General features: G+C 36.8%; 1 protein-coding gene across 2 annotated transcripts; it reads right to left on the bottom strand.

Moving 5' to 3' along the window:
• Positions 1-900: 900 nt before the first annotated feature.
• ARF8B (auxin response factor 8b) lies at positions 901-12,204 on the bottom strand. Of its 2 annotated transcripts, none has more exons than XM_004231585.5 (14): positions 11,196-12,204; positions 10,864-10,976; positions 10,670-10,768; positions 10,530-10,586; positions 10,272-10,427; positions 10,105-10,189; positions 6,554-6,644; positions 6,281-6,445; positions 6,070-6,192; positions 4,949-5,024; positions 3,428-3,575; positions 1,933-2,933; positions 1,665-1,855; positions 901-1,420 (listed from the first exon to the last, which is right to left on the bottom strand). In XM_004231585.5, exons 1-14 carry the CDS (start codon positions 11,239-11,241, stop codon positions 1,243-1,245), a joined length of 2,529 nt encoding a protein of 842 aa, XP_004231633.2. In that variant the 5' UTR covers positions 11,242-12,204; the 3' UTR covers positions 901-1,242. The 2 variants fall into 2 exon arrangements, with proteins under 2 accessions (XP_004231633.2, XP_019067711.2); XM_019212166.3 differs by having other exon boundaries at positions 6,070-6,186.
• Positions 12,205-12,454: the final 250 nt, after the last annotated feature.

Here is a 12,454-nt window from a genome sequence, read left to right as displayed (position 1 = left end):
CCTCTGTTAACTATTTCGTTGTTACTCACAACTTGTTGTATGGAGTGCTTCCATCAGATATAGGCCTTGCTCTTCCAAATCTTGAGGTGTTTGCTGGTGCTGTGAATGATTTCATAGGAACAATTCATGTTTCATTATCAAATGCATCAAAATTTGGTGTACTTTGAATTGTCTCGAAATAAGCTCAACGGAAATGTACCTAGGACAATGGAAAAAGTTGTACAGGATCAACTTTGAGATCAATAGTCTTGGAAGAAACACAAGTGAGGACTTGAGGTTTCTTGATTTCCTAGTTAACTAACTGCACAAGTTTGCAAGTTCTTAGCTTTGAGGACAACATTTTGGTATGCGAATTGCCAAAAACAATGGGTAACCTTTCAACATTTTGATTGTTGGCTCTCTTCCTACAGGACTAGAAATTCTTGTTAATTTGACCCTTCTATCACTGGGTAAAAGGTAATGTTCCTTGTCTTTAGGTAAGCGTTGACGCCTGCAAGGACTGACGTTGAATGGAAACAAGCATCTTCTATTGGTAACTTGACATCTTTGTCTACAATTCGAGTATGGAGACTCCTTATCGTGTGCACTATGAGATGGTCCTTCATACTCGATTTTCTCGATCCAATCTACATCAAGGCCAGTCGCACCCTCCTCCGGTAGCTAATGGATATGGTTCAAAGCAGTTCCGTTCACTAATCCTCATGTTTCTTTAACAAATTCATTACAAGTGTTGAGGCAAATAGTTATATTCACACTGTCAAGAAACCTTCATCTATCGTTGCAACTTAACCTGACATACCAATAAATAATTTCTTGGTGACTTGGCATCAATCAAAGACTGATAAGAAGATTAAAGCAGAAAAAAGAACATCAGAAACATTTACCTACAAGAAAGACCAGTTATAGATCCTCAACTGCTTCCTTGTCTGAAAGGTCGAAGTGCAATAACAAGTTTTGACACTTTCCAGATTCTTAGTTTAAATTACGTCTCATCTTGAGCCGTACAGTAAATTATACTAACTTGTACAACAGGATTACAATGAAAACTACACCATACAAATGGGAGAACCCTTAAGTCCTATTACAGCTACATCCAAACGCAAAATACAACATACAATTGGGAGATGGACCAATTAGACGAAAGCTAAAGAAGCCAGGTTATGAAGCATGAAATTTGAATTTCTGACCCTTGAGAAGATTGAGAATCAGAATCAGTCCTCTTCTTTTGAAGCATTCCAACAATCAGTACTCCAGCGATCCAAGAGATGGCATTCCAGAAATAAGATCCCGATCATCAGCATTAGTGCTGCTCATCCTTTCAACCGCTCCACGGTTCAGGGATTCAGCCTCTTCCTTTCCCAGCTTCTGCACATCTTCGGGTGAAAGGATTTTTATATACCAGACGTTATTGACAAACGCCCTGAAAATACCATGCCAGGTAAATAAAGAGAAGATTATAATGTTATAATAGGACTAAAGAAAAACACTTCTGAAAAGATCGAATAATACCACAGGGCTGAAGGTAATGTAAACAAGAAAAAGCAACCCTATAAATCAAAAAGTTGTGAAACAAAGAATAAGTTTTAAACGCATGTGGTCTTCCTTCTGTCATAGTGGAAATTTAAAAAGTTACATATTAAGTCTTCCCACAATTGGACACTTACTCCCATGGATCGTCTCCAAGGAGAAGGATATCATTCTCCCTGTCAACAAATACAAGCTGCCAGCCTGATCTTTGAGGGTCTTCAAGGAATCCCTCAATACCGAACATCTGCCCCAATTCCCGTCGCAGCTCATGATAGCTGTGGAACTGAGTGATATCCAGTGACCTCCCAACACATCCCGATTTGTAAACCTGCATAGATGAAAAACTATACTCACATGATTGTCAGATGCACTAAATGCCAATGAAATAAACAGTAGAAGTAGCACCTTGACAAATGTATGGGTTGCATTTGGTGGATCAATTTGTCCTGCATTGTGCAACAACTCAGAAGAGTCTTGCACATAACCATATAAAGAATTCTGATATCCAGAAGCCCCAAGTGGCATTAAGGACATATCAGCACATGTAGTAGTAACATTAGACACTGTGGTCGGAAGGAGATGCCCTGAAGAATCAATATTAGCACCAAAAAGCGCTTGATTCTGGGAATCCAAGCTACAATTTCCCCTAGGATTGGATGTATCTTTCCCGTAAGTTGGAAGTGATGATGAGTTGGAGCACGTATTTAGTTGTGACTCTGTAAATTTTGACATCCAGGACTGTTGAGGCGACTGCTCTATGATCACGGACTGACCAGTTCTGTTGATATTCAATGAATTACTACTTCCTTCAGAACACAACGAACCAAGCATATTTTGCACGCCTGAAGGGGCAACAGATGCTGAAAACTTAGAGGTCAAATCTGCAAAATCTGCTTTCAAAAATGGAGAGGTAACATTTGATGGTTGCCTCTGCTGGAGCTGGTCGTGCGGGAGTTGGAATGCTTCTTGGTAAGTGTGTTGGTGAGCCTGTTCTTCTGACTGATTATTGGATTGATGCTGGGATTGCCTTTGAAGGTTCTCTGACAGCATTTGGGTTTGAGCAGGCAGCATATGCTGATGAACTGCTTGCTGCATTATTTGCTGCTGCTGCTGCTGCTGCTGATGCAAAATGGAATTCTCAGTACTTGCATGTTGCAGATATTGGACAGGCTGCTGAAACTGCATTAATTGCTGTTTCAGTAAATCTCCACTCCCAAAACTTTGCAAGCCAGTAGCCAGCATAGCTTGATAGTGCTGATTAATATCATTTGGGAGAATTGTTGAATCGACTCTCTGTTGCATCCAAGGAAGCATGCCAAAAGACTGAAGATTCATTGAATGATGTCCTAGCTCACCAGCATTCCCTCTTAACCATGACATTCGATTAATAGCTTCATTGTTACTATCTGCAAAAGCAAGGAGAAAAATGACTAGTATAGCTTCTGGAACGAGAATTGGTTGCTATCTGAACAATGATACTGCTTAAACTCATGAATTCCTTCTATCATGGCTATCTGGGTGGGGAAGAGAGGATGAGAAACTCCTGGGGTTTAACAGACACAGGATTGTTTGGTTCAAAACCAGGTTATCCTGGGATTATAACTATAAATATTGTCCTATCTGGGATAAATAACCCCATGATTGTGACGATAAATATATCCAGGTTTTAGGTAATCCCCTCAACCAAACACAAACACAGGCTTAGTCCCAAATTTAATAGGGGTAACCAATTATTCCCTCCACAAACAAACGGACCCTAAAACTACATAGGCCATTACTCTTTCTTTTTCTTTCTTTCCTGATAAGTTGTACTACAAACTTCATAATTTTACCACAATAGAGAAAATATATGTTTTACAGCTTCAATTCTCTTATTACATGACCATTCAGCGTTCCATACCCTGATAAGATGAGGTTCCTTGATAGAAAGGCCTCTTTAGCCTTAGAGGAAAAAGAGATGGATACATCGGAAAAGTAGTCAAAGGCTCAATCTCCCATAATGAGACCCTTGGTTGCCTCTCTCCTGCAGTTGACTCATCCCAACCAACCTAAAATTTCAAGAAATTTGTTGTGTAAATATGAAGTGTTAGCAACAAAAGCAAACATTTTTCACCATACAAACAGTATATGATTGTAGATCTGTAATTTCCTTGCTGTAGATTATAATTTTCATACAACTAATTTTAAGACTAAAATTAGAAGGAACAAAGCACTTGTAATATCTGATTTCTACATAACCTATGTGAAGTTATGTTGTGGATACCTGACATGGTTGTGACTGCTGGCACATGGACGATATGCATTTACCAGCATGTATGAGTTTTTTTTTGGGTTAATTAAAGTAAAGCTTTCTCATACTCCGTATAACATATATATATAAATATGACATGAACCCAAAATCAAGCCAAATACCCAATCAATCATTGGTCAAACATCTAAATCCACTGTGGATTCCAACCACACTCAATTGTGTGGGATCTCCACAGGTGCATCAAGGATTTTGAAGGGTCTTAGCAACATACACATGAAGTGTGAGTTAAGTATATTCAATGCAGTAATGCACGAAACCTTGTAGTGCAAATTAACATTCACATATATGTCAGATAGACATGGGGGGAGGAAGAACTTGACACGATACAGAAAGTTTGATGTTGCAGTATGGAAGTCGACCATCAGATGATATTTAGACACCAAACAATTTTCTTTTTTGAGGACTAGTACTGTAATATAGACACCAAACTATTAAAATTTCAAGTTATGTGAATAGCTGATAAATTGTAAGCATTTGATCCTTTAGTTAATGAGAGATAAGCATGAGCAGCAGAAAATTAATTAAAGATATTTAACCTGGATATAAGCAAAGGCATATACATAAGGCTGTGAGAATTGATTTGGCAGTAGAAAATTAGATGTTAACCACGAGTAACATTTGAAGAAATAATATTAAGGGCATTAGTTTGATGATTCAGAGGTGGTATCTGTTTGCAAGCAAACACATGAGAGAGAAAGAAAGGCAGTTCAAAGTAGTCTTGCAGAAATATTGTAAGCAATGCAACAAAAAATGAATTTGGTTCTGAGTACAAGAAAATGAAGATCTCAGTCCTCACAAATACAAGCATAAGCAGGAGAAATAAGTGGACAAAACTTATGCTATATATTGGTGAAGACTGGGATTTTGTCCAAAAATACTCAACATGATAACATGAAAGTTGTAGAAATTAAAAAGGTCGAAAAGAAATAGAAAAGATTTTCTATCAAAAAGATGAAGATAGAAGTAAGACCATCAAGCCAACCACTCAATGGCATGAGCAGGATCCAAGCCGCACGATGTGTGGGTTCAACTTGAACACCACTCCACCCCCAAACCCCAAACGATGCAAAAGGAAAAAAGCACAAGGTAAAATTAAAATAGACCATTTACCTTGACAGACCGCCAGTGAGAGTTTGCCCAGCGAACTGGATCTAAGTCACCAATCCCAGTAATTGTGCCCATGTATCTGAAAAATGATAGAACCACCTATAAGAAAAAAAGAGTTATGTATTGTAATGACAGACCACTTACTTAGCTGTATGTTTAAGGATTTGAATGAAGATGTTGACCATCTTCTTTTTCATTGCTGATTTGTTTTGAGGTTATGGTGGGATATCCTTACTTGTTCGGAGTGCAATGGGTGATGCCAAGTACAGTAAAAGAGATGATGTTTAGTTGGAATTGCGGCAGACGGAGATAGGCACAAGGCTTGGAATATTTCTCCATTAGCACTTATGTGGATACTATGGAGAGAGAAACGTCAGAGCTTTTGAAAAGATGGAGATGAATTATTTACCGCTAAGAGTAGCCTCTTATCCCTTATTTTCCTTTTGCTGCACCCATGAGATCCCTTAGAAGATTGGGTAATTTTTTTGGAAACCATTTACTCTTGTAAGTTTTCTACTTTTTGGTATACCTCTTGTACTACAGGGGCTTTTGTTTATGCCCACATATCCATAAAATCTTATCGGTTTTATCAACAAAATAAAGAGTTATCTAATAAATATAGAGGCTAAGGATTTCAACGACACCCATAAAAGGTAGGGCACCAACTTATTAGCAATGAAAATTTTAGTTTAATTGGTTATGAAATTGGTTTATTTACCAAAAGTAACCACCAACTTCATTAATCCCGAAAGAAAGAATGTAACTACGTTTTCGCCAATACCAGACAAGAATGATATACAACTCTATGGCCAATGGAAAGCCATCGGGGTAACAATCCTGCACCGTCATCCCAATTCATCATTTCTACATAATTAGACTTAATTCTCCAAATATAATTCATGATAAAACAAAACATAGGAGAAGATGCATATTTAAAAGCAACTAATCTGCAGTTAAGTTTAAAGCAGGTGACCAATACATCAATAAGAAACAAAAAGCCTACTTATACAGCACTTCAGACAGAATATATACAAGGAAATCTAACATCAAAAAATAAAAGCAAACCTACATCAAAAAATAAAAGGAAATGTATCAACTTAAGATCAAACAACTTCATTCCGTACCTTCGAACACTTGATTCTTCAGTTTCAAATAGCATCCGAAAGCGCATTCCAACAGAAACACGAGTGTGATATACAGCTTTGATGTATTTTGAAAGAGGTATAACAAATTCGGATGGGCTAGCCCTAACGCAATAAGCACGTCAGTAAATGAAAGCAAAAAAGGTAAAAGATATGAATGAAAACACAAGGGAGTAGTACTGTTACATACTACCTTGGGTTAAAAAAGACATTGAAACAGCTATTAGTAGCAGCAGCATGAGCAGCAGCAGCAAGTAATCCAATGTGCATGCTATCACTAGATAGAACTGATGATGGCATCACAGTCTGTGGTCGAACTGCACGTCGAATTCCTAGAAGGAGCTGATTTTTCTCATTCCTGCACAGAACCGACTATCTCAAGAAAAAGCCTGGAGGAAAACGTCATGCTGGATGCAATATATGAGAAAAATGTACAGGTGTGTCAACAGAGGAGGTTAAACAGTACCAAATGAAAAGAACAGAATCTCCAGCAACAAGCCTTTTGGCGCTAACAAACACACTCCAGCCAGTGGTAAGAAGATGCCGCTTAGGCTGTCCTGCAGGCAAAAGGAGAAAATATGAACAGATGATAGCATACTTGGTACACGTTTATCAGTTACACACCTCATTACACTGTTCCTTCCACATCCAACCAGTAATCATCCTTCTATCCAACATATTATCAAAACGAATTTTAGAAAGAAAGAAAGCCAAATACATACACAACCCCTTAACTTGTCTCGATATTTCATTTTGTCACTCCAACTCAATCTAGTTTCATTTCAACCCTCTAACTCCACTTTTCATGACCATTTTTTAACACAAAATGCTTACTGGACAGATTGGTGAGATTACTCACCTTTTAAAGCGCGTGAGAGATCCTTTTCACCGTTAATATTCGGCATTTCATTCGTTTAACAACTTTCTCCTCTATTTATTTCCTCTATCATCTCTTCAACCACATTTTTTCCTTCTATCTATTTTAGTCATCCACTCGTTTTCTTCATATACCCCCTCTTTTTTATTTGACTCCCTCGGTGGTTAAGATAATATTATTTTTATTTATTAATATAATTCATTTCGTCTATGTAAAATTAAAAATGTCAACTATATTCTACAATCCACGTTATAAAGGACAAAATAAAATGTTTAAATAACAAGTAAAAAGCTAGATTGAGGAGAATGATATGATGTCAAAATTTAGAATTATAATTACCGAAATGCTATCAAATATATTGTTGATGCCACATAAACTGAAAGGATGGATACATTCATAGTAACATAAATTCGATGTTTATATTAACCTGTGTCACTAATTGATCTGAGCAATAAATTGTGTAATCAATTGAATATAGCTAATTAATATATATTCTTATAATGCTCAAAGATGATAAATTGATACAATTAATGTGAACACCAAGTAAACCTAGATGAGCTAGAGAATTGGATGTTTTTTTTACCTTTTTAATATTTGTCTACCACACTCTATACACTTATATTGGGTAAAATTAAAATATTTAAATGGTACATGAAAAATGGAGTTTTGGTCCTGCTCAAACTTGACTTCAAGTATACAGTTTTGATCAAACTTACACTTCAAGTATTCAGTTTTGATCAAACTTACACTTCAAGCATACAGTTTTGGTCCTGCTCAACTTGAACTCTTTAGACCCTAGGGTCGTCTCCAAACCTCCATGTTAGTGTTAACTCCGTTGTGAATCTTGTCGGTCAATACTACATTGTCTGCAAATAACATACACCATGACACTTCACCTTGGATATGCCGCGTCAATTCATCATCAAGGCAAAAATAAATGGACTAAGAGCCGATCCCTGGTGCAACCCATCATGATTGGAAGTGCTCTGAGTCTCCTCCCATTGTCATTACATGAGTCTTAGTTTCATCTTACATGTCCTTAATAACCCTAGTGTAAGCCACAAGAAAATCTCTAGCCTCTAAGCATCTCCAAAGACCTCCCCAGGCACTTTGCTGTATGTCTTTTCTAGGTCAATGAGCACCATGTGTAAATCCCTCCTACTTCGTCTCCCAATACTGTTCCAACATTCTCCTCGCGACATGAATCCAAATTGATTCTCAAAATAGTCACACCCTTCCTCATTTCAACTCCACCACTCTCTCCCGAATTTCCATAGTGTGGCTCAACAACTTGATCCCCTTATAATTGTTGCAATTTTCAAGATCACCTTTGTTCTTATACAATGGAATCATCATGCTCCACCTCCATTCTTCAAGCATTTTTGTTGTCTTAGAAATGACATTAAGCAACTCAATCAACCTCTCCAAAACCACCTAGCCTATGTTCTTTCAAATTTCACTGGTATCTCATCTGGTCTATTCGCCCTACTCTTGCACAACTTATGAATTATTAAATAATTAAATCTTAAGCAGAAATGAACACTGGTATGTTGTTGTGAAGCAGAAATGAACATAAGACTTTTTTTTTGATAACCGAGAAATTCGTCCGTCACCCTTGGACCAATCACACACCCTTTAGACCAATCACAACCTTCTAAACTCTGTGGATAATGGGCCCGCCCCTCTACCTTTTCCACTTAAATACCGGGCTTTGCTTTGCATGGTGTGGGGCTTGAACCTACGACCTAAACCACAAATCCTCCACCTTTTGCCACTCGAGCTAAGCCTTGGGGGCACGGAAACTTAGATTTTTCACTGTAGTTCTCTTTCTAGATAAAGTATATTTAGAATTGTAGTATTCTTTTGCCACCAATATAACCTGAGAGTTGAACTCCTTAACCTTCTTGCAACACTGAAATGTGTAAACAAAAGATTAAGGAAGACAGGGACTAGGCTAGAGTACTTATCCTGCTTCCATACTCCATCCACCATCACCCTAGGCCGTGTATCCACCACATATATGTTTTAGTGCAATTTCATACTATTATTTGATGTTGTCCCCTCCTTAACCTTTTTGCAACACTGAAATCTGTAAAAAATTATTTAGGGATAGAGGGACGAAGTAATATACTTACCCTGATATCATAATCCATCCACCACCACCCCAAAGCTATCCATCCATCACCATTCCTACACTATCTATCCACCACCATTCACCTTTTTTTATTTTTTAGTGCAATTTCATACTACTTTATTTCTGTCAATTAATCCATCCATCACCACTCTCACCCTATCTATCCACCACCATTCACCTTTTTTATTTTTTTAGTGCAATACCATACTACTTTATTTGTCACCTAATTTACTTTTTTGTGAGTAATAGTGGACAAAATATATCTGATTGAAGAATCACCGAATCAAAGTTTGAAGTTAAAAGAAATTTAAATTTTCAGGAGTTGTGAAAGAAATATAAAATAATGTCATCAACGAATGATGTTAACATTTCGGCACATCCTAAAATAGAGAGAACATCATACAACATGATAGAGGAAGTGATATCCGATTCCTTAATCTCTTTCACATCACTAACAAAACAACTATATTGTTTCCTATTCCCACCCCTAAATGATCATCCAAACTCTAGGTGTACTTCAATTATTAAAAATCCTGATAAAGAAAAATTGGCAAGTACTAACCGGATTATAGATAGACAATTAGACGCATCAAGATTGAAATGAATGTTGGGGATTAAAGAGCAAAAAGAAGGAAGCTATAAATTCTCTTCATTTATTTTTCAAACATTCTGTGAGTCCTTTTCCTCGGCATTGTTCCCCACTCAATGAATAATAAGATTCACACATGGACATATGACACTGACAGAATACATTTTTTTAATAATATAACAGGATAGGGATGTATGAACTGGGAAACAACAGTACAACCCCACACAAAATAACAAATTGGATGATTTAATTGGAAATTGCAACAAAATCAGAGATGAAGCACAAGCCCAATTCATGACAGTGTCTAACTTTTGCTCCATGATTTAAAACACCCACCGGCTTTAAGATTACAGCTAAAGATACTCTAAACAGTGTAAAGCTACAGAGAGCAATAAGAAAAGAGCATCTAGAGCTTGCCTCGGAAAATATGCCTGAACTTCCATTCAACATCATGCAGATCCCTTGCAATTAGTTCTTGGGCAGGTGGTGTCTGCGAGAAATCCTGAGAGCCAGTAGAAAAGACAACAATATCAGGCTTAGCACTAGAGACAAGTCGAAATGACAACCAAGGGATCAGTAATCACCAGAGGAGGAAAAACTTTCTCTGCGGCACGACGAGGGACAGAAAAGCCACCATGCGTGCTAGTATCACTTGCAGTCAGCGTCTTACAAAAATAGTTAGTAGGCTGCTTGCTAGGGATTCCAAACTCAACAGGAAGATATGTATCTTTTTGTTCTTCCTGAAATCCAACACAGAGTATTTTTGAGACCCCATTCACAAGTAGCTGATGCAAAGAAGGCAATGTTATTAAGAATCATTTATAGCAACACTCGGGGTGTACCGGTGTCAAGGGCTGCAAAGTCATTTGTGCGTACACTTCGTCTGTTTCAACATCTGCCTGAAATTCGACAAGTTATCAATAACCTATGCGCCTAATACAACTTGCATAGCAAAACATAGATTGTAACAGATGAAACCCACATGCATTGTGACATTGTGGAGTTGACAGATCAACTGCGGCGACAAATTTGGGTAATTGGGTATATGTGCATCAACTTCTTTATTAGTTGTTGCAGCTACCTGTCACTCCATTCCAGTAAGGGAACATCAGTGATTTATAACTAAAATAATAGATTGTATCAGTTTGTGTGATAAAGAATGAAAAGGAGAAAGACCTGTTCACTATGACCCTGAGGAAAGTAAACAACTCGACTTCCGACAGTTGGTAGGCACACCAGAGGACCAGCACAAGCATGCCATAGCTCTGAGTTCAAACACTTTTTCTCTCCTTTCAGAATAAAAAATCCATCAGCAATAAATTAATTGGCCTTAATTACATATACTTTTAAGATTATCTCATTAACTAACCAACAAATATAGACATCAACATATATTCCTTTTTATCTTATTAGAACAAAAACAAAGCGTAACACAAACATACGGACAGTGATATACAAAAAGCTAAAACCCCAAAGAGAAGAAAAAGTATAAAGAAGCTAGAAGATACCTCCTTCATGAGCCTGCTGACCCATTCCTGATGTTGAAAGCTTCATAATTATATTTTATTTATTTATTTAAAAACCCACTTCCTCTTGAGAAAAATTATAGTACTACACTCACTCTACACCCTTCTCTGTAATAATCCACTGAATTGCAGAAAACCCTCAATTCCAACTCCAAAAATCAACTGAAACCCTATCTTCAAGATACCCCACCTTTTCTCCATTATGAATATGATCTCCCCACATGCATTAACCAAAAAGTCCTTTCAGCTAGCTACTCTTTCTCCAATACTTCCATTAAATTGTAATTTCTTCAATTCAATAAGTTGATAGAATCTAAGCTGAGCTCAACTTCAGCTTTTTCTGATATCACTATCAGTTTTGAAGAGAGGGAGAGAGAGAAAGGGTGTGCTGTTAGTCTCTTTATACCCTACCCGACCAAGGTCGACCTGATAACAGTAGAGAGAGAGAGAGAAAAGAGAGGTAATAGTAATGCCCTCATTTTCTCTCTTTCTTGCTGTTATCAGAGTGAGTCTGAGGAAGGCTTGGGAGAAAGGAGATCACAGCCGTTCACAGAATCGTACGGTTGATCGTGGCCGTTCAATAGAGTTGTGATTTGACAGGAGGCATGTGCTACCCATCCTTCACTAGTCATTGTCAGAGTACGGTGCTTCAAATATAATAATATTCAAATGGAAAGGGGGAGAAGAAGCAAATCTAACTAATACTTAATTAAATATTTATTTTAATTAATAAAATTAAAACCAATAATAACCTCTACTAATATATCTATACCATGAAATAACTTACAACTCCGGAAATGGTAGAATATATGCAAATATTATTATTATAGTCCTCTGGAGGTAAAAAGTTTATTTTCAAAAATCTTCGATTCAAATAGATAACAAAAAGAAAATAGTGTAAAATCTATAAGAAAGAAATAATAAAAATCGTAAATAATTTATACTTTAGAAGTTTATCCGATGCGTAAAAAGTGCTCAAATATTGAGAATCTAAAAAAAACAATACTCTCTTGGTCTTTTGTTACTTGTTTATTTTATTTTTTTCATATTGACAAATTAAGAAAGGAAAAATTTTTTTATATCCTCAATTAGTTAATTTGAAAAAAGTAAAACATTTTTTAAAATTTTAAACTTTTAATTCGTCTATTTCATAACTGATAGACGTAAAATGGTAAATTGACTATATCAATCATTGTTTTGTTAATAGATATGTCAATTCAAAAGTAAACAAATACTTAATG

Source organism: Solanum lycopersicum, chromosome 2, assembly GCF_036512215.1.
Source record: "Solanum lycopersicum chromosome 2, SLM_r2.1".
NCBI lineage: Eukaryota > Viridiplantae > Streptophyta > Magnoliopsida > Solanales > Solanaceae > Solanum > Solanum lycopersicum.
The sequence above is the reverse complement of the archived record's forward strand: the minus strand, read 5'-3'. Positions and strand labels throughout refer to the sequence as shown.

Bases quoted from the DNA above. Each gene is read 5' to 3' on its own strand.
- ARF8B (XM_004231585.5), bottom strand. From the start codon at position 11,241: ATGAAGCTTTCAACATCAGGAATGGGTCAGCAGGCTCATGAAGGAG. The intron at 10,428-10,529 runs GTACACCCCGAG...GTTGGATTTCAG, and splicing joins CTTTGCAGCCCTTGACACCG to GAAGAACAAAAAGATACATA. The intron at 2,934-3,427 runs GTATGGAACGCT...TTGCTTTTGCAG, and splicing joins AGGAACCTCATCTTATCAGG to ATAGTAACAATGAAGCTATT.